We start from the raw sequence: 27,558 nt of genomic DNA on the forward strand, positions 1-27,558 counted from the left end.
TATATAATTTCACAGAAGACAATTATTAATGTCTAAACTAATATTAAAAAGACAGAACCAAATCCCAAAAGTCTAAAAGTCAGACTGAGACAGAGGCAGGGAGAGTGAGGAGAAGGGGGCCTTCAGCTCTACCTGTATTCATTTTCTGTTTTCTTTGCAGGCCGGACTGTTCCACATGTCACATTGAAAGGACATGAGGGCCGTACCCTACCCAGCTCTGCTGTATGGTGATGAACTACACATCACATCAACAGGTAGGCCGCTGCTATGCAAATAAGCTTGCCATATGGTGCCACGTGTTTCATTAGGCCAGGAGTGTCAGGGTGCAGCTGTTGGTTGATATCCAGGCCAACCACCGTGTTGGTGGTGACAGACAGTGTTTTGCCTTGAGAAATCTGTTTATTAATGTGATGAAATCTTTACCTAAGCCTAACCCTGTTTTAACACCACATATGAAAACAAATTGGAAGTGAGTGACAGAGAAATTTGATCCTTGGCAAGAGCAAGAACAGTTTCAACCAGGACTTTTCAGACTTCACCAGAAATGTACGCCTCACAGGACACGTAGGAGACATTTCAATGCTGAACATGGCAGAAGTTGCAGTTTTTGAGTTAATAAAGGAGGAGATGTACATGTTTGAAGTGAAGGAGGAGGAAGCCCAAATTAGTTTGCCCAAATATCTGTTTACCTGGATGGAGGGATGATAACGAGCCAATAATGTTCAGAGAGGTGGGGCGTGTACGTGCACATAGCATGAAAATAGGCCTGGGAGACAGCATTGTTTGGAATGTGTGGATTCTGCCTTGGTGGAGAAGCTTTTCTGCTTTTCCGCAGTCACAGCGCCCACCCAATCACACAAAAAAGCCTGCTTAGAGGAGGGGTCAAGAACATCTGGATGATGTAGCTGTTGACCAAATGTGTCTATAGTCTATAATAACTGATGGCACACATGTTCAGCCTGTTCCGACCCTTTCCCTTTCACCCAGCCTCTGATTTGCTGCTCAGCACCGGCTCATAGGCACAGCTACATTTTACACGTAGCTTGAGAACCAAACTCTTGACCCATTTCTATTTACTGCTTGATGCTTGCTGCACTTTTTTTTTTTTTTTTTTTTTTAAAGCTGAAATGTATTTGGTATAGGAATCTTCCTCATACGAACAAAATCAATGTTTAAACCAGCAGGGAATCTCTTTGTGGATATTTTATGGATGTGGTCTACTAGAGGCCAAATTTAAATTTGGCCATTTAAATTCAGATTTCCATACAGTGCACTGCTGTGTCCTGCACACGTACTCTATTTGTTTTGTCCCCGAATAATAAACTTTTTATCTCTGTGGACAGAAAGTAGATAAAAAAAACTCAAGACTTGTGGGAGCTGCTTCTGATCAATTTTGATAATTTCATCAAAATGATCAAAATTGACAAAACCACTAGCAGATACATGTTCCCACCATCAGTGAAGCAAGCATTTTTTCCACATAAATTGGGGATTTGGTGAATTTGAATGAACAAAAAAAAAAAAGAGCTCAAGTGGAAGGTCCAGGAGATAGATGACACCCAGCCACGATCTCCTCCTGCAGTTATTCCTGAGGGGCTCAAACTGCAGGAGCAGTGGTTCGTATCCCACTGTGTGCTGCATCAGAATGCTGTGATTACAGAGACCTGTTAGCTGTTCATCTAGAACTGTTAACTGTCTCGAGCGTGTGCACCTGGAAGATTGGAGTGTGAAGAGGTGAGAGAGTTGTTTTGTTTGATTTGATTAACAGTTTGGGCTTTTAAGCAAATGTGCTTGAGTTCAATTATATGATACTCTGAAATCAAAGCCACAAGACGCTTTGTTCAGATGTAAGAAAATGTGAGACCAACACCTAAAAAAAAAAAAAATAAGCTAGTGTATCAACTTATATTCAAAGATGTAATAATATAGCTTGTTGGATAATCAGTCTAATCCTAGAACCCTTTCAGAAACATCTCCTCCATGTCTCCTGACATTTCCACAAAGAGATGTGAAGAGCTTCTTGTTTTACCAACATCAAGAAGTATTTCAAATCAGACAAAATTAGACAGTGACTCTCATCCAACAACACGTTCTCACTTTAGCAAGGTGTCTGTCAGCTCTAGGAAGACATGGTTAGACTCCTTTTCCTTCCTTCAGACTGTGTTACCACCTGGATTTTAAAAGCTGGATTTCAGTTGTTCATTCCTGACATATTGCAAAATATTGTCTCTACACAGCTCGTCTGTTTTATGAATAACAATCAAATTTCTGAAAAATTCTGCTTTCTGCTCCCTGCACGGTGCTGAGACTCTGCTTTGGTCAGGGTCACAAATGACCAACTGCTGGCAGCTGACTTTGGTCTGTACTCCATTCTAAATCTCTTTGACTACAGCTCAGCCTTTGATACTGTTGACTATAATGTCTTTATCAGTCGTCTGGAAAACTCAGTCAGCATTAAAGATGTGGTTCTGGACCGGTGATTTCCTATTTGTCAGGCAGGTCATACTCGGGCTTGGAGACGTCTCCTCCTCCAGTGCTTCTTCTTCTTCTTTGTGGAGCCCCACAGGAGTCTATTCTGGGTCTGCTCCTATTCACTATTTTACATACAAACCCTGGAACAACTCATACACAAACACAACTTTAAGATTCACTGTTATGCTGATGATGCACAGCTGTATTTCCCTTTTGAATGCCAGAACAGGCCTCTCTGACATGATGTCAGAGTTAAGAAGCTTAGACTTCTTGTGATTTTGCTGCTCATCTGAGTCCCACATATGAAAAAAAAAACTTGTTAACTAAAGATATTCCAGATGCTACACCTTTAGCTGAGCTAGCTACAGGAAACTGCTGTTTACAGTGCAGTTATAAATATATAGACAACACTTCGGAGGGCTTAAATGTCATAATTATGAAAGAAATACTGTATCAGACCTAGTAAGGGATGGAGTCTAAGGCCTGACTCTGATGACTGCACTCACATGAGTAATGGGAACAATGACTTTAATGAAATTTCAGCACATATCGATCAATGGCTTCATATGTACAATATTATCATTTGAATGACTTAACACAAATAAGGCATTTCAAGTATCGAAAACAACCTACCGGCATCACATTTTTTTGGTGATTGATTCAGTTCAGGGTTGCTGACACGTTACCAAAATTTGATTGGCAAAGCCATTGAGGAGGTGATTTAAAGTCATACAAGTACCATACAAACAAATGGTAAAATGCACAAGCTGTATTTTTGTAAAACGTCCTTTCCCCCCGTAATGCATCTGTTTCATCTTAACACCATGAACTCATCCAACTTTGGCTGTGTTGTGGGTAAGAAGAGGGAAGGTTTACCACCACCATAAACAGAGTTCATGTACACGAGAAGAGGACAGACAGTTTATGTACAACATTTTATCTCTAACAATATTAAAAAGAGAAAAGAATATCCTGAGGCTCTCAACTTCGTTTCACATCCTGCTGTTTTGGTGCTTGGTAGTAAACATCTGTCTCGCTGATGTCTGAGGAGGGACGTCAGATACTATCCAGATATGAATCCAAATGCACAGACAGTCACGTTCCAGCTCAAAGTTTGGAGAAAAAAAAAAGATGAAAATATATTCATTACAAGGTTATGATGAAGTTCCCCGCAGGCAGCTTGGAGCGTCAGTATTTTCAGGAGTCTCAAGCAGGATGTGCTTTATGTATTCTACATCTTTTACAAAGTGTTCACATTTCTTAAAGCAACAACAGCTTTATTGTCTCTTGTGATAATTGGTCCTATGACAGTGCTGAAATGAGAAAGGGAGACATATTTAGAATAAAATTGCACCAGTGATTTTAACTGCCCTTTTACAAAGCTCAGCAATTAAGACAGTTGAGAGGAATTAATTAGTATGCCAATGTCCCAGTATTAATGAAGAAGCTGACCTGCAAATTAACCTTCGCATCGAAGGGGGGGTGTTCCCTCACATCCTCTCCGCAAAATGTTAATAGGTTGATGTTGTGTATGGCTGAGTGTTCTGACAGGAAGAAGAAAATGAGAGGTTAGTCTGCGTTTTTAACAAGTTAATTTGCACTTAAATTCAATCCCAACAACTGTGCGGTGTTGTGCTGCCAGTGTCACGGCGCTGTATATATTTCTCTCCCACGGGTCTGCTATAATATCTCACTTTTCCTGCGGTCAAGAGAGGTTATCTTACCCTTGTGGTTTTGATCTTGTTCCCGGCATAGCACATCCAGCCTGAGTTGTCAGGGAGCGTCTTGCATTCCTCCCCCTCCAGGCAAGGCTCCATCTCACACCACCACTTCCCAATTACTATGGATGCTACAGGCAACAAAGACAAGAGAAACGGCAGTGCAGGTACCTTCTACCCGAAGAAGAGCGCGGAGCCAGATAGCACAGCCCGGCAGTCAGGCCATTAGGTGGGGTTCTAATTATCAGATGTCTCATGTCAAAGATGTCACTAAGTAGGTGTGTAGGTGTTCAAGGTGTGTGGACTATTTGTAGCATGTTTTTGCTTTGGACGACTTGTTTTAGAGCAAAACCACTGCCCTCTGTGTGTCTGTTGCGACGCGGCTTCTTTAATAAATGTAGTTATACATGAATTCAGAGGGTGGAACCGTGGCTTTTCATTGAGTGAGACGAGCGGTAGGTGTGACTGGGACTTGACGTTAATGCACACCACATTCCTGCAATCAGGAGCGAAAATTGCCTTAAATACAGGGTAAGTAGACAGTAAATGGTTTGTAATGTATGATGGAGGAAAAGAGTCTGTCAGAGCTCAGATTGAGAGAGACCTCAAATTCCCCTGGTCTGCTCAGAGATTGCAGTAATATTTGCAAAAGGATTTAAGATAAAAAGCTGCAGGTGAGAGGTTTCCTAGAGCCAATATGCGTTTTAGTTTTGTCAGACCCAAGCACCGAAAAAAAGGGACTGAGCCCGTGTGGCAGACATCAAAAAAGCTTCTGCTACATATGTAATCAAGCCTTACTTTGTCTGCATCTCTTTGCTGCTTTTCATTCCTACTACTCTTCCCTGAGGTGTGCTACATTCAGCAGCTGTGCACGACGGAGCAAAGCTTAACCCTGCAGATACCTTCCGCTGTCTGTCAGCAACAGAATATGAATGTGACATTATCCTAGGTAATGTTAATCTTATTTGGGACAAGGCATTGCACGGGTGGAGATTTGAACAAATCTCTGTATCTTTACGAAACATTGCAGTTTTGTCTGACAGGATTTGACTTTTTTTTTTTTCTATAACGCAAGGAATTAAATTCATCCAAAAACAAACTGAAGATGCAACCAGGGCGCTGAAACACTCACCGTCAACACACGAAGGCCTGTTTCTGGTGGTTCCAGCCACCTTCCCTGGCAGACAAGAACACTTGACTGTCTGTGACCGCTCCTCAATGCGATTCTTATTGCAGCATCTGTGAGCAGCAATTACTTCACATGTGCCCCCCTCTGATAAGGAGAAAACAAAACAACAAACACAGAACAGGCTGCGTTAAGTCAGCATCTCACGGGGAAATCGCACAAAGCAACATTTGCCTTTTTTTTTTGGACATTTTGGTGACACATCCAGTCACCACTGGAGAGGAAGCGGCTGATTTATTTAAGCTCTATTTTTAGTGTACTGTATGAGTTTCGGGTACTTTACTTGAGTATATCGTGCTGCCTTTGCAGCAGCTACCTTGTGGGAGAAAGATGGGCATTGCAGTTTTTATGCATATTTAGAGATCTCCAGGTGTGGTTCTTGTTTTGAAGGAATGTGGGCTCTTATTTTGGACACACCAACTTTGCAAACTGTTAGCTTTACAGCACAGAGTGAATGACTCAGAGTGAACACTGCATGTTTGCTGCATGCATGTGCAAAAGATTGTCTTTGGTGGTAATATAAATGGTTAGGTTGTTGTGTGTCATGGTTCCTATTAGCATTTCTGCAATAACTTTGGCACTTATCTGAATTCTTGTATCAAGAACTGTCATAATTTGCTTATCACTTTGAATGCACCTAGCATAACTTTAGTCTCATGTTATAGTCCATATTCATGCATTGTTTGCTGTTTGCAGCAGAAACACTGTAAAACAACATACAAGTTTGCCCTTAACCAGAATAATTATTTCTGCACTTTACACTCTTTGGAACAAGCGAAGCCCCTGCAGCTTGTTGAATGTGAAATGGCGATGAAGAGATGCGTGAAAAAAAAGGTATCTATTAGCAGGAGGAGAGGCCTGCTTCAGGGTTATCATGAATATAAATACTGGATCCACCATGCAATTATCACCCAAACTACTGGCTGCTCCCTGAAGGATGAGAGGACCGGACCAAACGGACTCGACCCACCTCATCCGCTGGCCTCTCCCACCCACTGGGCTCAAGCTCTCCACATGTGAGAGTTATGCAGCAAAGGACCATCGGACAATTACACCCATCAGCATGACACAAGATCAAGGAGGTTGTAGAGAGAAAGAGCGGCGAGAGGGGGGGAAGTATCTAGCACACTGTGTATCGGCAGCAAAATGGTTTGAAGTAATATTTGAGAATGAGCTGCTGTGTGTTATAGCTACATTTGCATATGTAATTTTGAATTTGTAGTCCTCTTGATGCAGTGCTGTTTCTCAGAAGAAAAAATAGGGATATGCTCTGCACAGTTTCTTAAGAGAAAACCATAGTTAGCACTCCAGCTGCAGTAATGCTAATCAAACAACGTATAAACAGCTTAAAAACACAATAAATACAACTTAAGATACTTTGTTAACATTATCAATGGAACTGAAATCATACATTTCCAAGTTTGATTTAATACAAGAAAGTCAAGAAGGGCAGTCTCATAAATGGGCGCCTCTTCATAGTTTTAAAGTCTGATGTATGACACTAAAGGCAGCCTGTTGTGGAGAGTTTAAATAATATTCTGCTAGAAGCCAATGAAAGTGCCGGGAATAGATGCCATAAGATGCGACCAGATCACGTAACTAAAGTCTAGCCTCTGCTTCCCCTCCTGCCTCTTTTTACACAGATGTTCGAGCACCTCTCATCGGGTGTCATACAAATGGCAACATAAAGGTCTTTTGTGGCAGTGGCCACAGGTGATGAGAATGTGTTGTATAAAGTAATGCACTTGATTGGGTCATCTCATCACCATTGACCACCTGTAACGGGTAACGCCGCTCACACACATTAGCAAGATGGTGCAACAGATCATGGCATTATGGCAGGCTACAGAGGAAGACAAAAGAGAATTTAATTAGCTCATCTAAACCTCATGCAGGCCTAATATACCTGGCATGCAGCTCCTGAGGTTGATCCACATAACTGCCGACATCACTTTGTGTTCATGTTCCTGCTATTACAATGCTAAACGGTATAATTTAGTTTGGAATCAAATCTCAAGAGGTGTTTTTTGGAATGGGCACAGTGTGGCTGCAGCACTTTTCATTTTGATTTGCTAATAAAACATTGTGCTTGTTGCTATGTTACAATCTGTGTTCAAACTCCATTTAGCTTTAGAACCAAAAAGGAAAGAGATTTGTGAGCCATCATGTAAGCTTCCATGAGGATTAAGCAACACCGCTTAAACCTGACCTGCTGAGTAGAAGTAGATCACTGGGCTTATCTCACTTTGATTCGCTCTTCATTTTTACCTCATTGCATTAAAGGTGATCATTATTTTCTCTAACAATTGTAAAACCTCAAAAGAGGAGATCAGAACTTGACTTCTTCATTCAGGAGTCAGTGTTTTTGTTTTTGTCTTGTCCTGTCCTGTGTGGGTATTTTTTACATCCGGAGAGTGTGGTTGTAAATCTGCTTGTGATGATATTATTGAATTATTAATGAATTCAGTGGAGCTTGTAGCAGCTTCTTGTGCAGGTGTTGATTGGATAACTTGTAAGGCTGTTAGTGTTAAACGAGTTGAAAACAAAAATGAACCAAAATTGTTACCTTAAAGTGAAGAAGGAACATGCCTGAGACGTGCCTGCTACACAGAGCTGTTTCCTCCACTGTTTCTTTACTACTGTGCACATATTTGGTTTATTGGTAGATTCAGGCAGTAAGTATAGTGATGGCCAGAGCCACCTCAGTGAGCTTCAGAAATCCGTGTGAATATGTGGGTGATGTCATCTATCTTTATTTACAAGTGAATGCACATTTAACAACAACCAACCAACCAGGATGATCTGAAGGTTAAGCTATGTGATCTCAGACTGCTGCCTTGACTAGTCATGGCCATCGCCTGAAGCTCATAGCTAGGAGAAGGGGTAGACGAGAGGAAAAAAATAACACATCCCTATGAAAAAATCCTCTGAACATCTTTACTATCGACATGCAAATGTCCACATAATGTAGTAAATTGTGGATTGGTGGGGTTACATGCCAAGCAGAGGACTTCTACTCCTGAGTCAGAGGTTTGACCCCCCCTCCACCGGACACTGTGAGCTGTTTTGTTTTCACCTGCTGTTAAATTGTGTTTTTAATTGGGATTGAATTTGGCATAAAAACACACACAGGTTAAGGTTCAGCATTAAATACAGATTATGGGGTTGTTATCTTAAAACACACAAATTCATAACATCAGATACATTTCATAGGGAAAGCAGCGAGCCTTCACCCCCCATGCACATGTAAAGATGCAGCCAGACTAGAATACTGACCTCATGTTACTTTTTTCTGAGGAGGATAGGTTGCAATAAAACTTAAGACAAACGCTTGCTGCCTGTCCAACCTCTGCTCTAATGTCTGCTCCCCCAGACAATAAATTGGACTACATCTGACTGCACCAGGTTACACGGTCTTTCCTGATTGCTCAGCAGCAGCAGATCCAGTAGAACCTTCCTGTGAGCTTTGTGTGCAGTGTTTGAGTTGGCCGGTGTGCTCTGTGCTAGTTTCTGTTCAGCGGTGGAGGTCATGTTTTCACTGTGTATAATTATATACAATTGCTAGCTTTATAGATAATTGTTCCTTATTCTGCTCCCACACTGATGCGATTGCCCTTTGAGCCTTCAAACACACACGTGTGTGTACAGCACAGTGATATCAGCTTCTATATCTCACCTTCAAAAGGAAAATATATACTGCAAACTTTTTACAGATTGCTTTGTAACAGGGGGTTTTAACAGTTTTAGTCAAATTTAAACACATGGGTAGAATTACAAATACATGTCTGTCCTCCTTCCTTTTTTGCCAAGTCTGCCGAGGTTCTTGGATTACCATGACTCCTGGCTCTGTATTTCATAAAAAAACATCAACAGCCTTTGGTTCAACTGAAAAATATCCAGATCTTGTAGCCGGTCTGGGAGAATGTTGCCTGCTGTCTGATGCACTCAACAAAAGGGCATGTCTGCACAACATTAATCGTGATGTACCAGTGGAAGCAGTGGGGCATCATTTGAAAACAACAGCCCACGGGGGTTTGTTCTTCTTAATGCATCTCCTTAATTGCATAAGACAGCCCCAGATTTCCTCTTTGATCTATTAAAAACACACTACTCAACAGAATTAACTTGCATTCCTTGTTGCTACCAAACACAGCAAAGAATAGGGATGCTCTATATTTGGAAATCATCACCTTGCGAAGAATACATTAAAATCAAATAAAAATGCAAATGCAGCGTGGTATTTCCAGCTGGCAGATGTATCAGGTACCTTTTAAACAAAAGCTATGCAACACTGATGAGCGCTCCTCAAGTTCAAGCATGGTTCCAGCCTGGAAGTTACAACACGCTGCGTGCTCCGAGGCCCCATCTTTGCATTATAAATATTTCAGAGGGAGACAGAGGATGACATTGCTCGATATGAACGCTTTCCTCAGGTGAGGTTTGGAACCATGCAGGGGTATAATTGTTTTCTGTAGTTCCATTTCTCCCATTATCAGGGACTATGAACAAAGTTGGTCTCCCAAATGACAAAAGCCTTCAGCGTGTGTGTGTGTGTGTGTGTGCATCGTTTTTTGATTGACAGGGAACAGGGGTCACACACTGAAATTGTCATTCATCAAGTCAAAGGGTCAGACAAACACAGAGGGTCTCCGCTGGAAGTGCCCTGTTTTGTTGCCATGCTCCCTTCTCCTGCCTCTTCATTACTCTGAGCAGGGAAACCGAGGCTGTCAGGAGAGGAGGTGACCACAACCTGCACCCAACGGGGCACAGCTCATTTTTTAAGTCTGGAAGAGCCGGGGAAAAAAAAGCCATAACTTTCATGCTATATGTGGAGGGAGCTCTGCTGTGCTTTTCCTGGGTGATTTGTTCCTGGTGTTGTGTGGTTCTTCATGGTGATTTATTTCTTCATGCTGAGATTTCTTTTGTTGGTCTGAGAACAATGAACAGCTGCTGTATTTAGTGATGCAGCCTGTGTTTCCAATTTCTCTGGTCTCTGTCTTGCTTGCAATTGTCTTCGGGCTTGACTAATTCCAAGGTTACAAACGCCACGTCCCATGTGTGTGAATTATTAGGAATTTGACATCAGTGCCTCTTTAATATTTAACTGATTAAGGTGCTGAAAGTAGAAGGAGGCTGGAGAGAAGTTACAAAGAACATGCACAATTATGAGGCTGATTTGCTTTCTGCATAATTACACTGAGACGGAATACTTTTACATTTGTTGCATGGATTCAGTGTTTGCACTTTTTCCCCATAAGTGCAGCAAAATCTTTGATATTGTGACTTTTGAGTCCAGTTTAGAGGGCAAAACAAAGTTATCCCCAGATTTAACATCTGTGAAGCAAACTGGATCTGTCCTGTCTCACCTGTAGAGAGCTGGGATAGGCTCCAGCCCCCCCGTGACCCTGCACTGCAGGACGAAGTGGGTTCGGTTTGATCAAATGTCCGGATTCTCAAACACAAAAATGCAGCAGATTGAGCAGTACGTCTTAGAGCCATAGTTAATAATTCATTTCAAAATTAAGATTAAGATTTTGATGGTGCATTTGTATGGGCTCCAGCCCCCTGTGACCCTGCACTGCAGGACGAAGCGGGTTTATGGATGGATGGATGGATGGATGGATGGAGCATTTGTTACTTGCCGAATTTTTCCTCCCTCGAGACATCTCTGTGTTCTAACCCTAGTTAGACCATATAAAATATTCATAAGAGTTCATGTTTCACTGGACCTGTGATTGAGGCAGTTAAACAGCTCATTTCATTGAGATCTTACTACATTAATACATTCAGTTATTATAATTTGTACGGTTTGAGATTAAACTAGAGTTTAAAAACAGGTTTTTCATTTTGGTAGATTTTTTTTTTTTACCTCATGGTGAGTTTTACTTCCTGTCCGTGTGTTATTCCCGCCCTTGTCTGACTGTTGTCACGTGTGTCTCGTTACCCGCAGCTTGTGTATTTCGTCTGTGTGCTCTCCCTTTGTAGTAATGTGTCAGTTTATCTTGCCTGATTTCTTGTTGCCATTCACTTGTTACTGGATCTGCTCTAAGTTTAGTTTTTATTTGTGTTTTCTGTTGTGATCCCTCTTCCTTATCTTCACCTTAACTCCATGTTTTTTAGTCTCTTTTACATCTGCAGGTCAGCATGCAATAGTGTGTTAATTAAAAATAAATGTAACATCATATGTAGAATGGCTTTTGTGAAACTGAAGTTTATAAAAAAACCTTTCTGGCACTCTCACAACTTTTCACAGAGCTTAGTCAGTCTGTTTGCCACATGGAAATTTGTCAGAGCACTTAACTGTAATGCCATTATCTACACAAATGACAACACCTGGCATCGGCAGCGTCTCAGCTGCTGGATGGAGAGCGAGAGTGTCGTTCAGTCTCCGGCACAATGAGTCATGCTGGAACCCAACAACACTGCATCGAAATCCGATGAGTTATGGACAGCAAGCCTGGATGAAGGCGAATGCTGTCAAATCATGCATGACATGGACGCGTAGCGCCAATTCTGAATTTCTGCGGATCTGCGGTCCTGCCTGCTTAATGAATGTGAACAGGGTTCATGTGGGACCGGTAAATGGTTCTTCAGACGTGATGAAACAGCCACTGCACAGAGCAAAATGGTCAGTCTATCTCAATAGAAATGTCAGTACGCAATAAGTATGCAATGACTCGCTGTCTACTGTAATGAGCCCAGACTGTGTGGTTGTCTCTGGAGACGTCGATAGCGAGTCTACCCTGTGAATGGCAACGCTCCTCTGCCATCTGTTCCAGGCGTTCGACACTGTGTATACATGAAAAAAATATTATATACGCAAATTAAACAGGGACTCTGAACAGCATCTATCATTTGGGGGAAAACCTAATAATCCAAGTGAAATATGTGAATTTAACGAAGAGAGTGTAATCGAAAGGAAAGCACTAGAAGTCGTCGATGTTACACTCCATATACAAACTAAATGGAAAGCCTAAGGGACTCAATTTAGCAGTCTCCCTCCTGGGGTTTTGGATTCCACTGACTGGCAGCTAGTGGCACTATGTGTACATCCTGTGCTGACTGTGTTGCCATGTGACAATATATCTTGATAACTATGTGACATCTAGATAACTCCAAACAAGCTCAGAGCTGAGTCCATGTCACACACACACACAAGTGTCCCTGCAAGTCCTCAGTCCCTGCGGTTAATTATTTTGTAGCTTAAAAGTCATTTACTGGAGACAGCAGGGCCCGATCTCCAAACCACAGCGGTCCGTGTTTTAGAGCGCCATGCCTGTCACCTTTTAATGGGAAATGCATCAAGGTGACCCATAATAGGCTACACTTTCTCTGTGTATGCTCTCTCTGCAGACATCTGAGCCAGCAGGGTACAGCAGTTCAGTTGTTGACAGGAAATGAGAGCGCCAGATTAGAGAATGTCAAATTAATGCAGATGGAAGACAGTGAGAGGCAGAAAACATGTGACTGCATGGTGTCAAACTGAGAGACTATTTTTCCCTGTGCCTTGTGCGAAAACATCTGAAGTCCCTGTTGTACTGCTGTTATTCTAGACATAAATGCCGGGGTGAACGTGAGTGACAAATTGCAAGACAAATTTGTTTTGGAGGCAGGAGAAAATGTAGCAATGGGATTACACCATTTTCTTTCTTTAGAATTAACAGTGTAAAAGCTTCAGACATTACTTTCTTTGTTAACACATGTCCGTGTAATAAGTTTGCACTTACACTTGACAAACAAAAAAAGGAATCTGAACAATTTACCAGCATAGAAAACTACCAGTTTTTTACTGAAAGAAGCCACTGTCCATGACAAATAAAAGCATAGAAATTCATGAAAAATACGGCTGGTGCTTTTGACAGCATGTCAGGCAGGGAGGCCGTTAAGATTGGTCCTGTGCAGTGGGCCAAAGATGGGTGATACTTTATTGAAATGCAAAATGACTACTCACAGAGAAGGGCTGGTGTTGTTTTAAGATGCATGAAAACTGCATGCAACAGAGGAAGCAGCGAGCGGTGGGGGAATGGTTTTTTCATTTGCATGTGAACCTCAAAGCCTGTCGTCTCACGCTGTCACGTACAGCGCGAGCACGGGACACTGCAAGACTGGTCCTGATCAAGGGCATTAAACGCTATTTTGACTTTCAATGAGTGGGACACGCACATGAAAAAGGCCTCTAGTTATTTGGCTTTTTTTTTTATATGAAGGAGATGGGTGGCAGGTTGAGCATGACAGCGAAGTACTGTTGAGCAATCACACACCGGCTTTCGCCTCCATGAAACACACATAAACAACAAAGGCGCTTTCTGTCTACATTATCCTCCTTGTAACACACATGTCCTCTGGAAAATAGGCAAACAGAAAAATTGAAATATAAAAAGAAGTCTTCTGTCAGTGTGATGTCATTCATTTTTTTTAAATGTCAAGCTGTTCCTGTCCTTCCATCTAGCCCTTTTCCCTGACTGGCAAATGTCCAGGACTGGTATTTCATATTTTTTTTTTTTTTTTAGATCGCCTGCATTGATGAAAGAGTTACATTCAGTGAGAAGAAAAGGAGCAGTGAGATAGAGCCAGAGTTAGAGAGCCTTTGGAGAATGGCTGCTCACCTCTGATGTGACTGCTGGCTTTCTCACTGCCAACCAGACGATCTATGCAGGGTGCCAATGTGCCTGCAACATGTAAACTGTGTAAATATGCATAATACAAAGGGCTAAATGACCTTTCATGCTGTATGGCATGTCCTCTGAAGAGACGTGGCGATTATTATGCAGATAAGACTGCTGAAACGGAGGAAATATGGCAGATATTATCTAGTCAGGCAGACACTGTTAAGCCGATTGTGTCACAGGATCAACAGCTAAAGACGATCCAGAGCCAGTGTTCTGTACCCAAACATATTCTCAAGCCACTGAAGGGCCACATAGTGAGGAAAAAAATGTTTAGTGTATTCGTTGAGATATAGTGTATTTGCATGTTTTCATAATTCATTTGTTTCTTTGCACAATAAATTGTTAATACAGGTACAGAGCCAGAGCAGCAACGTTACTCTCTATAATGTCTGCCTGGGATCACTGAACCAAACTCATACAGGGATTGACTCGTTTTTAGAGGGAACCTCAAGTGGCCATATGAGGAACTGCAGTTTTCAACATTACCCTATTCTTTGTAAATGACTATTAGGATGTTAGACGCATATATATATGACTTGTATATAGACTTAAGTAGGTCTCATTTTTGTAGCTTTCTGGCTTATCCACCTACTGCCAGGCTTTTGTTTAACTTTCAGAAATACGCTAACATTAGATGACATTTGGATAATTGGCCGAACAGTGATCACTTACTGCACTCATAAGCAGGTGTCAGGGTGCCTGAGTTTGCTATTCTGTCTGTTGATGCCTCACATCTTTTCCATAGGTACCTCTTTGTTTTCCCACATCAATGCCTGTATTTGTAGCTCACAACAACAACAGACCACAACTTCATCTTCATCAGAGCTGGCTGCTCTACATTCCAGACAAATGTCAGTGGTCTGTGAGGGTGCACAGAGACACTGCACATACCAGTGTCAGTTGGTTAGAATAATTGCACAGGAACACATTTCCCTCCATTTGTAACCCTAAACCTTCAAAAAGGCAGTGTGAACTTTTAAGTTGTCACACACACATATGAGTAAAGGAATTTTAGAATTTTAGAAACTAAACCATGGCAACAAATGAAAAAATGTGGTATTGAATACTAATGGCTGCGATGGACTGGTGACCTGTCCAGGGTGTACCCCACCTCTCACCCAAAGCTAGCTGGGATAGGCTTCAACCCCCTGCAACCCTGCACTGCGGGACAAGCGGGTTAATAGAAAATGGATGGATGGATGGAATACTAATGGACACTTACAGGTTCTGTCATTTTCAGCATATGTTTTAAATACACACTGTCTTCATTTTCCTTCCTTCAGATCCTGAAACGTTTCCATCATGTTGCTCACATTTGACAGAATGTAATACCCTCATTTTTGTTCCCCATTTTCACATATGCATACTCCACTCTCCGCAGGAAAAGGTAATTGGATCTGTAGTGTAAATATGCCAGAAGACTTATGGCACAACAAGGCAGGCCCAAAAAATAAATAAATAACCAGAAAGAAATCTACAATAGAGCCTGATATACCCAATATTAATTACTTTGCTTATTTCTAATACTACCCTCCCCCCCTTGGAACCAATTAGTAAGTTGAGATGCTTCTTTTCAGTTTAATGAGGTCTAAGTAATGATAATGAATTTCATATTCCTGCCAAGCATTTAAAATAGGATACCACAAAGGCAATGCCATGTGAAATGATCTCTCAAGCATAATTCCCATTCTGCAAGAAGTATTCCTTTCAATAAGAAAATCAAAAGTGAGGAAATGAGGTCCCATTTTCAGAACCACAAATACAGAGCAGTGTTTTTTTTTTCTCCACGCTGATGCCGTCTGAGGACAACAGGGGGTTAGCCAAATGAAACAAGTTGAAATTTATACAGACCTGGATTTAACAAAATTTTATTAAGCGATGTATCTAACAACTGGGTTAGAGACATATTTTAAAATCTAAATTCCAGCACAAGTGGCCAGCGGTGAAGCGGCAAACTCATCTAAAGACTATAGGGGAGCCTTAGAAACACTTCACAATGAAGACAGCCAGACACGAAGACAGCTTTGTGACAAACCTGTTCCATTTTCGACATCTTTACATGTCCATATAATGTGGGTTAACAGGAAGATGAGGCAGCGGGGGTAGCCGCCTTTCACCCTGTCAGGGAGCATGTTTGCCAGAACAATCCTCAGCACACTCAGGACAGCAAGATTTGATTTTTCTGATGAATATTTACAAACTGCTGGGACATCAGCTATCATTAATTCACCAGCAGTTTTTGTTTCATGGAGAAAAAAAAATGTTGAATTAAAGAATAAGAGTCCTCACACATGAACCCACACAGGCTTGTGCAACCACTGACATCAGCAATTACTGTGAAGTGCAGTGATGGTGGGATCCTTTTCAGCATGAGGGCTTGTTTTGATTCCCTGGCATACGAACAAAAGATAAGAAGGTTAAATTGATTTTTTTTTTCATGTTATTAATCAAGAGAAATTTGAAGTGCTGTCACAGTGTCTGGCACCACATTTACTGTAGCCCTTCTTGCTGTAACTCACTGGGTTTATGGATAACAGGCTAAATGTTGTGCCAGACATTGTGAAAAATGGGAGACAACCTTATGGCTAAAACACACAGTCCAGCTAGATGGGGCTGTAAAGTGCTTCAGATTAGAGGTGCTCACTTTCCTGTCATTGTCTGATGTAAACAGTCGGCCTGAAGGGGGCAGGCTCAGGGCTCCTGGATCAGAACAAACACACAAAAAGGAAGCTAAACAAACATAAAGGGACACAAAGATGATCCAAAAACAACAACAATGAAAACATGTCCACAAAGAGACACAACATCATGAGCCCCTTTCACACAGAAAATGCCACTATAATGTTGTTCCAAAAACAAAAAACGGAGCTGGGTTGCCTTTACACTGTTGTCTAATTGGTCACTGTTAGTATCACTGCTACAAGTTTAACACAGAGTCACAAAGGCAGAATGAATCAGCTATAGTCTCCCGGAGCCAGTTTATCATAGAGAGCCAGCTCACAAAGTCCACCATGGCGAAGGTAGTTAACCCTTTCTACTCCACGGCCCCATTTTTTGGGGCTTTTTCATGCACCCAAAAAATAAAAGCCATATAACACTGTACTAACCATGTAATAAAATAATCATATTGCATATCAAATTAAACAGGAGAAACTTTACTACAAGCACATATAAGCCATATTTACACACATCAAACATAACTTCAACACCATGCAAATCAATTATCACGCATCAAAATAAAATTCTCATATCAAAGTCGACCCTCTTGCCACATTCTTATTGCTAACTCTGTGATACTTCACACAAGTCACACAAACAAACAATGTGTCATATGAAAGCTGAGACTTTGCCAATTGAAACTGTTACAGTTGTTTTGCTATATTATAAATATTTAGTATTTATTAGAATATAAAGAGTATAAAAGTAAAAACTAGTTTAGAGTGAGTAACAAAAAATTCTGCTTTTTCCTCTAAATTTGTAAAAATCAGTCATATTTGAAGGTAATAAATGCTTGGTTCAGATAGACCAACATGTGTGTGTTTATTCAAGACTTTCAAGATTTGTCGAGGTATTAGCTTAGCATTAGGTGGGCGTGGCCTATCTGCTTTATACATCTATTATAACCTATAGATGTGTAATAATGTATGTATACAAGTAAAAACTGATGTAAATAGAAGTGATGAACACCAATAGTGACTTAAAAGTGAAATATATAGTTTGGTTTATTACATTTTACAATTCCTTTTCCAACTGTGGCTTGTTGGTTATATAAGATGTGATAATAGCAAGTCCTTCCCATCACACTATGACTGTTGGACTCAGCTTTCCTTGTAAAATGTGTTTAATATTATAAATTTGTGTATTTTAAGATGATCTCTATCTAACCCTTTACCCTGTTTTATGCCTTTTATTATTAACCTGTAATTTTTTTATGTCCAATCCATCCATGATTAAAAACTTTACTTTATCACTGGCAAGTACAAATCAGAACAGTGGGTGAAAACAAAACAGCTTACAGTGTCAGGGGCACTTGAACCCTGGACTCATATGTGGCAGATGCATTATATATTTCTTATTCACACACCACACAGCTTTGAACACTGGACATCCATCCATCCATCCATCCATCCATCTGAACCCACTTTGTCCTGCAGTGCAGGGTCACGGGGTGCTGGAGCCCATCCCAGCTATTTATTGGGTGAGAGGCAGGGTAAACCCAGGACAGGTTTTCTTAATAATGTAACCACTTATAATTGTTTGTCTCAGTCATCTGGGTCATTTTCATTTAAGAGCCTGAACAAGGGCAACTGGACTCGAGTTTTCTCAAGCTCTGAACAGTTAAACGTGTGAAAAAAAAGTGTGATATTGAAAAGCAGAAACTCACTGCAAACCTCTCACTGTGATATGCAAGTTTACATTAGCAGGTAAAGAGACCTATATAATGTGCTAAAGACATCATTTGTGTTAGAACAGTTTGACCAGGAACAACCAACTATGCAGTTTAAAACTGACGCCATGTCCAGTTGATCTGCAGATTTACAAAATGCATTTATGGTTAAAAACAAGTTTTTTGAATGCATTTATTCTATGTAAGTACAAATGATAATGCACAGTTTATTGGCAAGAAGCAGAGCTTTAACATGTTTTAATTTCACTTAACCATCGTGCTCTCTTTAGTTAAGCACATTGAAACATGTTCTTGGTCCAACGCAGATGCACAATTCACAGTAATTAAAGTTTAATGCTAATTACACCCAACATCGTCATTATGTATTAATTAATATGAAACATTAATGTTATCCATAAACTCAGTTAAGAAGCCGCTAATTCATTCTCAGCCACGGATAATTGTTGCTATAGATAAACTGGCTCAATAACCTTTATTAATATAAGCCAAAGCTCTCATTTCACACACACACACACAAACAGAGTGGTGTCTGTAACAGCTAAGCTTTGTTATGGACTATTTCTGGATTAAAGAAATGTGAACACTTTTATCAGGATTCAGGGTTTCAGAGTCAACTATCCCTGAGCTATGTCAGCTGTCACAGCAACATATTTAGAAAAGTGCTGCAAACTACAAACAAAAGCTGGGACTAAAAATGACCCCGAGAGCAGTTCGCTTCTTATTCCCTAGAGAGACTAAGCAGTGTGAAACAATCAGCTAATAATGTCACTCACAGGCAAAACGTGTTCCAGTAGCGGTTCATAAAATGTAGGCCTCCTCTCTGCGCTATCTTAATGAAGTCTGTGAGACGCTCCTGGGCCAGAGGCCGCCGTTCATATGAACAGAGCTCCAACATAAATGCACGAATACGTGCTGCGTGTTCCTCAGGAGATGCTTAGCTTAGTGCACGAATTGTTTACTTGCAAGTAGTACACACATAAAACTTTAGAAACTATGGTGAGACGAGATCAGGCTGGGTCAAGGTTTACACACAAATTAAATAAATAAATACATATTCAAATTAAAAACTCAGCTTGACAACTGTGGTTGCTGGTTGTCATGGAAACAAAACACGCCTTCGGCCCCCTTCCGGGAGTTTTTCTCGCTACTGAGGAGACGTGGAAGTTGTTCCACCATCATGAGGCTCAGCTCAAGGAGGAGCTGTGTTTGACCATTTCAGTACTGTGTAGTAAAGGTGTCTGGGAAAGATTTCTGTTTTTCTGTGACAGCCATTTTGTCTCTTTAAACATGAATCATAGATGTGTGGGAGTAAAAGAAGTTACATATAAGGTCAAATATCATATTTTATAAACTTGTGTGTCACAGATTCACATGTATGTGCATTTGTTTCAGGCTTCTTTGGTCTTTGGTCTTAAAGCAGGTACAATAGATAATATCTAGGTCACTGTTTCTATGCATTAATGCTGACAAAAGTTTATTTAGGTTACTTTTTCTAACCTTTCTGAGGTTACCTCTGAGGTAATGAGCTTCACAGTGCTGCCAGCAGTGAGTTTCAGTGACCTCAAGATGCGAATGATTTGTGATTACTGTTCTGACTAGCAAGTTAGTGCCATCATGCTACTGCAGAAGCATACGATTAACCAACTAAGCTGAATGAACATCAGTGAGATCTAGAAATTAATGGTGGGAACAAATAGAATAAAAGTTGTTTTTGTCATTGAAATGACAATTTTTGTATGACCAAATGTGAAATAAATCTGTATGAGCCAAGCGGCAACCTTCGGGGCTCAAAGTTGAAGCCCATGCGGAAGTGTCAAAACTTGTAATTCACGCTGCAACAGCTGGGGGCTGGCTCCAAAAGCGAGTAATTTCCCATAGACTCCCATGTTAAAATGGCCGACTTCACAGCAGAAATTAACATGTTTACGGCCTGGTACAAAAAAACCACTCTGGTCGCAGATGATAGGTTCTCTTCTAGTGTCAATTGTAGGGGGGGTGAATTTTTTTACTCACTCGTTTCAATTGTATTCGGATTTAAAATTACGCATAATTATGGGCGTTGCCGCTTGAGTGACAGACAGTTGACGTATCACAGCGTGAGTTTCCTGCTCCCACGATCGCCCGCCCCCCTAAACCCCGCTCGTGCTCCCCCTCTTTGTCCATATTTGAGAGTTTTGGCGGACGTGACGCTGTCAACATGGCGGCGGTCATCACGTCCCGGAACCTCCCACCGAGCCTCAGAACGGCTCTTCAGAAACAAACGGGTGACGTCACGGAAGCTCTGTCCATAGTTTTTACTGTCAATGGTATGAGCATGAGCTTCACATGAGGATAAGGCCAGTGGTGACCATTCAAAAACTGAGCTGCTTTTTCACAAGCAGGAGATGGAAGCACAAATGAAGTAATGTGATTTCTGATGTCAGAGCCTTTCTGCACTCCAAGTTGTTGCAAAACTGCTGGCAAACAATGCATCCTGGTACATGTAGCCAAAGGTCACCTTTCTCTCGCTCACAAACACATAAACATGAATAAAAATAAATCTCCCTTTAATAATCTAATTTGTAGCTCGGCTAAGTAACACTTCTTTATGCAGGAATAAAACAAATGGAAAAAAACTTTTAAAATCGTCTTGTGACCTGCAACACTGCGACCTTCATCACGTTGATGAACTAAGTGTGCTGTTAACACCTCTGTTATTAATCCTGGGGCATTCTAAGAAACAGCTGGTGTAGTTATGAAAAAAAATGGCTGGCTAATTAATTAAGCTGTGGGCCACAGAAATCCATTTTGCACATAAGCGTTGTGACCACAAACCATAGCCCCAGCACAGAATTGGCTGAAAGACTTCAATTAAACATGCTGTTTAAACAAATATCCACAAGCTTAGAGGAGCTCTGTCTCATGAATAATTCATGGCCCGAAAGAGGAAATAAATGGGAAATACTAGAATATGTAAAACCTATTTGTAGCTGTGAGCATACAGTAATAATTAGGCCACTGATTGTGCTTAGATTCATTTACTTAAGAATATATTTTTTCTTTCAGGACTAACCAGGCAGAGTACATGAATACATCACTGCTGTTAAAATATGATACAGCACGGCTGAACAAGCCTCAACTCTGCTTCATCCTGAGCTGTGAAAGCAAGGAAATCTTTGTTGAAGCCTATAGAAGAAGTTACTGGCATTTTGCTGAGTGGCCAGCGGTCCTTCTGTGTCACAGTAACTTGTGTTACAACATCAGGACAAAGTGTGTTTGCCCTGCTCCAGATGTGGAGAAGCCTCAGGCTGAGGCCGCACGCCACTTCCCATTGGCGCAGCAGCGGAGCAGCAGTGACACTAGCAAGAGCATGTTTGAGAGAGAGAGGGGTCTAGGGGAGGGGTGGAGGAAGATGTATGTCAAAATAATGTGCCTCCAGGATGCATTATATAAGGCTATTAAATTGTCAGCGTCTAAAACAGTGCGTAGTGGATGCAACCTTTGTTTGTGACAGCCGAAAATCCATTTTTCATGTTTGTTTCATTGTGAGCTTTACCGGCGAGTGGCTTCTTTTGTTGGATCACATTGGGAAAAGAAAGTCCTGATCCTTCAGTGCTCAGTAAAGCTTTAGAAAGTGAGACACAGGGGATTTGTATGGTGTTTTTAATGTATTTGGGGGAAAAAGGAAACTGTGGTTTCACTGCATGTTAATAAGAAGTTAGGCTGCTTACAACTGAAACAGTGTCCACATTAAGAGTGGCTATCTGTCCATGCTGGGACATGAATCAAGGCAGATGTAGATGTAAGCCAATGCCACAGCTTATATTTTATGTCTATTAAAGGTAGGGTAGGAGATTTTGAAAACTCAGTGAGAGTCAGCCTGATTTCGAAAGTTAACCCTTTCTCACGGAGCTCACCCCGAAGCCACGCCTCCACGCACATTACCTGAAGACGAGCTGCGGTCTGTGACTTCGGCCATCATGCACGTACCTCTCCAGAGCGACAACCAGCCAATACTCCGCACAGGGTCCACCCGGAGGATTGGCTGATGTTTTTAGTATTTTATAGCTTCCACAGATGAGTCATATTCTTCGTTTTAATGCGAAACTGCCGAACTAATCGGTTGCTATCGGATTGTAAAGAGAAGTTACACTAATTTAACAAAAAGTGCATCAGAATGAAATCTCCTACCCTACCTTTAAATATATTTATGGCAGGTCACATGACCATGCACCGTCCTGAGGTCTTGTGAATGAATGTACCTAAAGTTTTGTGGTTGGTGCCGGTCCACATGGGAACCCACAAACTGGTGGAGAACCTTGTTGCAGACAGAGGGTTTCACATCGTGAAAGGGTTCATTTTAGTGCAAGCTGTCTAATTTTTACTACATTTAGCTGAGTAGTTTTGACTCCTACACCTAACTAAACAACAACTGAAATGAAAGTAGAGCGGAAGAGTGGTGGATACAAGCCCCAGTCTCCTAGATAAGAGTCTACAACACACCAGCATCTGCCCTTCCTACGACTTTTGAGACCAATTTTTCAGCAAATTCAGCAAAACACCGGCATTCAGCCTGTCCCGCTGTTTCTGAGTATGTGGTGTTAGCTGCAATAGCAAACTATCATAGCAGGCAACTGTGCGAGTGGAGGAAAAGACAGTGAAATGGATATAACACATAATAAAGTATTGATGATGTAAATCTGAATAAATCATAATATACAGTGGATACATGCAAGTGAGTTACTTCTGCTTGTTCTGCTTCTTTGCATATCTCATCTTGTCATGCTCGTTCACTCACAGCAGCACTTTTTTTTTTTTTACAGCTAACAGATACGTGGCAGTTTATCTGCACCGTGCTGAGAATCAATGACCTTTCAGTTATGAACATTTTGACCTTGCAAAGCCAACTGTTGGTGGGAGTGAGTTCACCAGGGAGCGAGGCCACCTCAGGCAGCCACTATCTACTGTTTTGTCGTACTTTCTGCTAACACCTCCACAACATGCACTGCATCACCAATGGCACTATTTCTTCTTCTGGAAATAGAGTGCTGCTGCACAGCTTTGTTCTTTCTGCATATATTTCAGTCTTTTTAACCAAATATCATGCGAGCTCTTACTCCTGAGGTATAATATACCCCAGCAGTACAGCATATATTTAGAGTAAGTTTTACAATCAATAGTAGGATATTATATTACTTTAGTAAGCCAGTGCTTCAGCCATGAAAAATGTTCCATCTGTGGCTTCCTCTAGTCATGTTCAGGGGTCGAGAAATGCACGACCCCACAAGCAACATCTCAGCCCGGCACTTTACGGATGCACGACAAACACAGTCTGTTCTCTATTGTGCAACGTTCACGCTCTTTGCACCAAATAAATACAGCACCTTATGAATCATACCACAGAGAGCAACACTGTCTGTACCAGGAAGGCTGAGAACAGCCCTCAGCATATCTGAGAGAGTGGCAGGCAGCAATCTGTGAGTGGAGCCGCAGGGAGGAAAGAGGGCCAACTTGTCTGATTCACCGAGCATACGCAAGCACCTACTCAGGGGTCATCCGGCTAATGGACTTCTGGACACGCATTCTTTGCAATAAGGCTGCCTATATGTCAGTGCACGATTAGAACAGGCAGCTGTTCAATGTCAAAACAAACTATTACTGAGAACACATAGGAAGTCAGGAGCCCAGTGTTGATATTTCTGTAATCTTTCTGTCTCGGCTGCCTTTTTTTTTACGCTACAGGTGTTTATTTACAAATAACAATTTATCCAGAGTCTGTGTGTGCTCAGGGGAAGATCAGGTCACACTTTTAGTTGTTCCTGAAATCACTACAAATGAATGACTTGATACATCTCTCTGTAGATCTAAATTTCTATTGGCAAGGACACAACTGATCCCTCGCCCTCTGTAATCTCGATTTCCTCTGGTAATACCGGTCACTGTGAACTTGTGGCATTTTGCTGCCTTTAATGATTGGCCCATTGGTCTGCAACCAATGGCCTTCCTGCCACCAATTCATGACCCGTCAACCCCAATCCTCCCACCAATCTAACAGGCACACAACACACACGGTGCAGAACAAATGTCCCAGTGTCAGAATCAATCCAGACAGGCATCCCATCCTCCTCTCATAAAACTGGCATCTCATTTATCCAGGAGTGAGGACTATGGTAAATGGAGTGACAGGGCATTTACACTTTTAGAAGCAGAGGGTCCTAAAGGATTCGAATTGTTCGCTTTCAACTCATTTTTTTCCAAAGAGCTACCTGAACGCACATTTGAAATATTAATTCCATTTCCCTTTGTTGACACGAGACCACTTTGTAGAAGATATCCTATTTGCGAGTGTCTTCTTTCTTTTCTTTTGGCATGTTGTTTTTTTGTCACTCTCTCCTCCAATACACATGTATAGTCCTGAGTAATGAAATGAAGGTGTCGGAACAGGAAGTCCTCTGACTCACAATATTGAAAGTATTGAAAAGACCCCTTGCTGATATGCTTGAGGTGCACCAGCGCATAGAGAGAAATAACAGACATCGAGGACCTGCACACCCATGCAGCTACTTCTCCCTTTGAAGTTCTGACAAGCGTTCAGCTTTCTTTCCTCCGCCGAATGCTGAGATCATAATTGTTTACCATAACCAGGCTTCACATCCGCCTGACGAAAACAAAAGTTTCGACCGCAGTGTTTTCGGTCATATTCTATTCAGTGCAATTTCACAGGGAACACAAAGGCACAGATCAAATTGAGGGGAAGCAGTGTAGCATGAATATCAACTGTAATAGCTCAAGACGGAAAGGAAAGGCATTCATTGTCTATCTGTGTGATCTTCAGAACAGAAATTCTGGAGCTATGGTGGTAATGAATCCCCACACCACAGCACAATGTGCCTGCTGAATAATTTGTTACTTAACCAGTAATATAATTCTTTCATTTTTTTGGCTTCAAATAAGAATTAACTGTTTAAATGCTTTCATGTAAATTTGATGCCAACCACAGCGAGGAAGGGGAAAAAAAAAAAAAAGACGCCAAAGGACTCACCAATCATGTGGATTGTGGTTCGACCGGGTCTCGTCCCATGATGCTGTTGGATGGTGTCGTAGAAAGTGGCCTGACACAGCTGGATGGCCGTCACACTGAGCCAGAGGCACAGGCAGAGCAGCCAGGACATGACAGGACACATCTGCTAGGGACCGGCAGAAGGTGGAATCAACTCATTATACATCATGTTCTCAACCTTCGACCTCAACCCTCCCTCCCCCCCGCACACACACACACACTTGAATGCTGTGATTAATACACATATGTCTATAATTGGCTTTAACACCCCTCAATGGAGTTCTTTTTAGTCATCTAATTTATGATTAGCATGATTATATAAGTATGACTTCTTCACAGTTTCCTCTTCCTAGTTTGCCCTGTCTTGTCCCTGAGCCACAACACTGCAAATGTGGAGTGATCCCTGGGGAGTTTTTCCCATGCAGCAAGAGATTTCCCCTGACAGCCTGACTCCCTTCAACTCCTGAGCTGTGTGCTTCTGCCTCTAAACCAAAAAAAAAAATCAAACTTAAAGAAAAAGATAAGATTTCACGAGCAGCTGGCTGCCGAGGCTTTTCTGTATCTGTCAGAATAATGTGACAGTGACATGGCAGTAATGGGAATCAAAAGGCTTGTAATGTTTTACCATGCTGTTTAGATAAGGGGAGGTTAAAAAGAAAAAAAAAGGAAAGGAAGAAAAAGAACAACAGCGAGGAATGCTCCTGGTCATCCAGGAAGGAAGGAAGAGAGGAAGGGAGGAAGGAAGGAAAGAAAAAATCCATGGAGGAGAAAATTAACTCACAGGTGCAAAATTTGATGATTTTTATTCATCATCTTTCAAATGCATGATTAGATTTGATTTCTGAATGTGAAAAAACTTTTATCAGAACACAAATTTGTCACATCTTCAGGAGGCAGAGCACAGTTAATTTTGTTTTTAATAACAATGAAATATCATGCATTTGTTGCTGTAACAACATCACAACACAAATCATATCCTGTAACAGCATAAACCCACATGTGTGCAGATGTTACATTTTTACATTTTTTTTTATTCAATCTATAAAAACAACACACCCTTAACCTGACAATGAGAGGAATAAGAAGAATGTCTTACCTGAGCAACCCAACAAAGAACGTATAAATATCTCAACAGTGTGCCATAAATCCATCCATAATTCTGCTCATGTTGATCCCATCCAATAACTCTGAATTTAGGCTGGAAGGAGGGAACTCCACTGACTCTGGCTCCCTGCCACACTTTGATAGCAACAGTCCAGTGATTCAGAAATGACCGTCAAGCCGGAGTCAGGAAATAGATTTACAGCTCTTTCAATTCCACCTTTGAAATACCACTGCTTCCCCTTGAGGAGCTGCTCCCACTGACACTGAATTCATTTGCCCCCTCGCATTTATAGGCACGTGCAGAGTGCTCCTTAATTAACTGTAGTGGAATCTCTTCTTTCACCGTCTGCATCCTTCCAGTGAGAGGCAGCCTCTGAGCAGCGGCTCTTGCTGAGTTCCCTCCTCAGCGAGCACTAAGAGACAAATGTTCCCGTACAGATCGGCTGAGTGTAAAGACTGTATCACATGTCTTAAAGCCAGACTGCCTCTGGATTAGCTGGCATGCTGGGATTCTATCTGATCGTATGCTTCAGACAAATGCAAATCAGGGAAACTGGCACCACTCACGCTGCTGTGACCACATGATTAACAATTATTTACATTTAGAAAGGATTTCTGCGCTCTCCTCCTTTCTTTCTTTCTTTCTTTCTTTCTTTCTTTCTTTGAGTTGTAGGTCTGCCCTACATTTTAGGAGCATGCTTAATGTTTTCAGTAATTAAAAGTTAATCCAAGAAACAGAAAGTCAGGATGTTTTATTAAAAAAAGAATGTGAGGAGAGTATACCCTGGGTCCTTAGCCTACCTTGCTGCTGTTACAGGAAGGTGCATAAAGGAAGATTAGGAAAGAACATGTTTTCACATGCAGAGCAGAAAGGGAAATTGAAAGCGGATTGTGTTGAAAAATAATAACGTCCATTCAGCTGAAGGTAATCTTCACCTACAGTGGGGGAGTTCTTCGGTCTC

At 41.4% G+C, this 27,558-nt stretch overlaps 1 protein-coding gene across 1 annotated transcript; it reads right to left on the bottom strand.

Annotated features, from left to right (window-relative positions):
* Window positions 1–3,983: 3,983 nt before the first annotated feature.
* On the bottom strand, window positions 3,984–26,931 carry LOC114438708 (protein FAM19A1-like). The gene is made up of 5 exons (XM_028410231.1): window positions 26,589–26,931; window positions 25,475–25,616; window positions 5,323–5,463; window positions 4,197–4,321; window positions 3,984–4,016 (listed from the first exon to the last, which is right to left on the bottom strand). Exons 2-5 carry the CDS (start codon window positions 25,614–25,616, stop codon window positions 3,984–3,986), a joined length of 441 nt encoding a protein of 146 aa, XP_028266032.1. The 5' UTR covers window positions 26,589–26,931.
* Between the last annotated feature and the right edge of the window lie 627 nt (window positions 26,932–27,558).

The sequence above is a fragment of the Parambassis ranga genome, chromosome 7, assembly GCF_900634625.1.
Source record: "Parambassis ranga chromosome 7, fParRan2.1, whole genome shotgun sequence".
NCBI classification, from domain to species: Eukaryota; Metazoa; Chordata; class Actinopteri; family Ambassidae; genus Parambassis; species Parambassis ranga.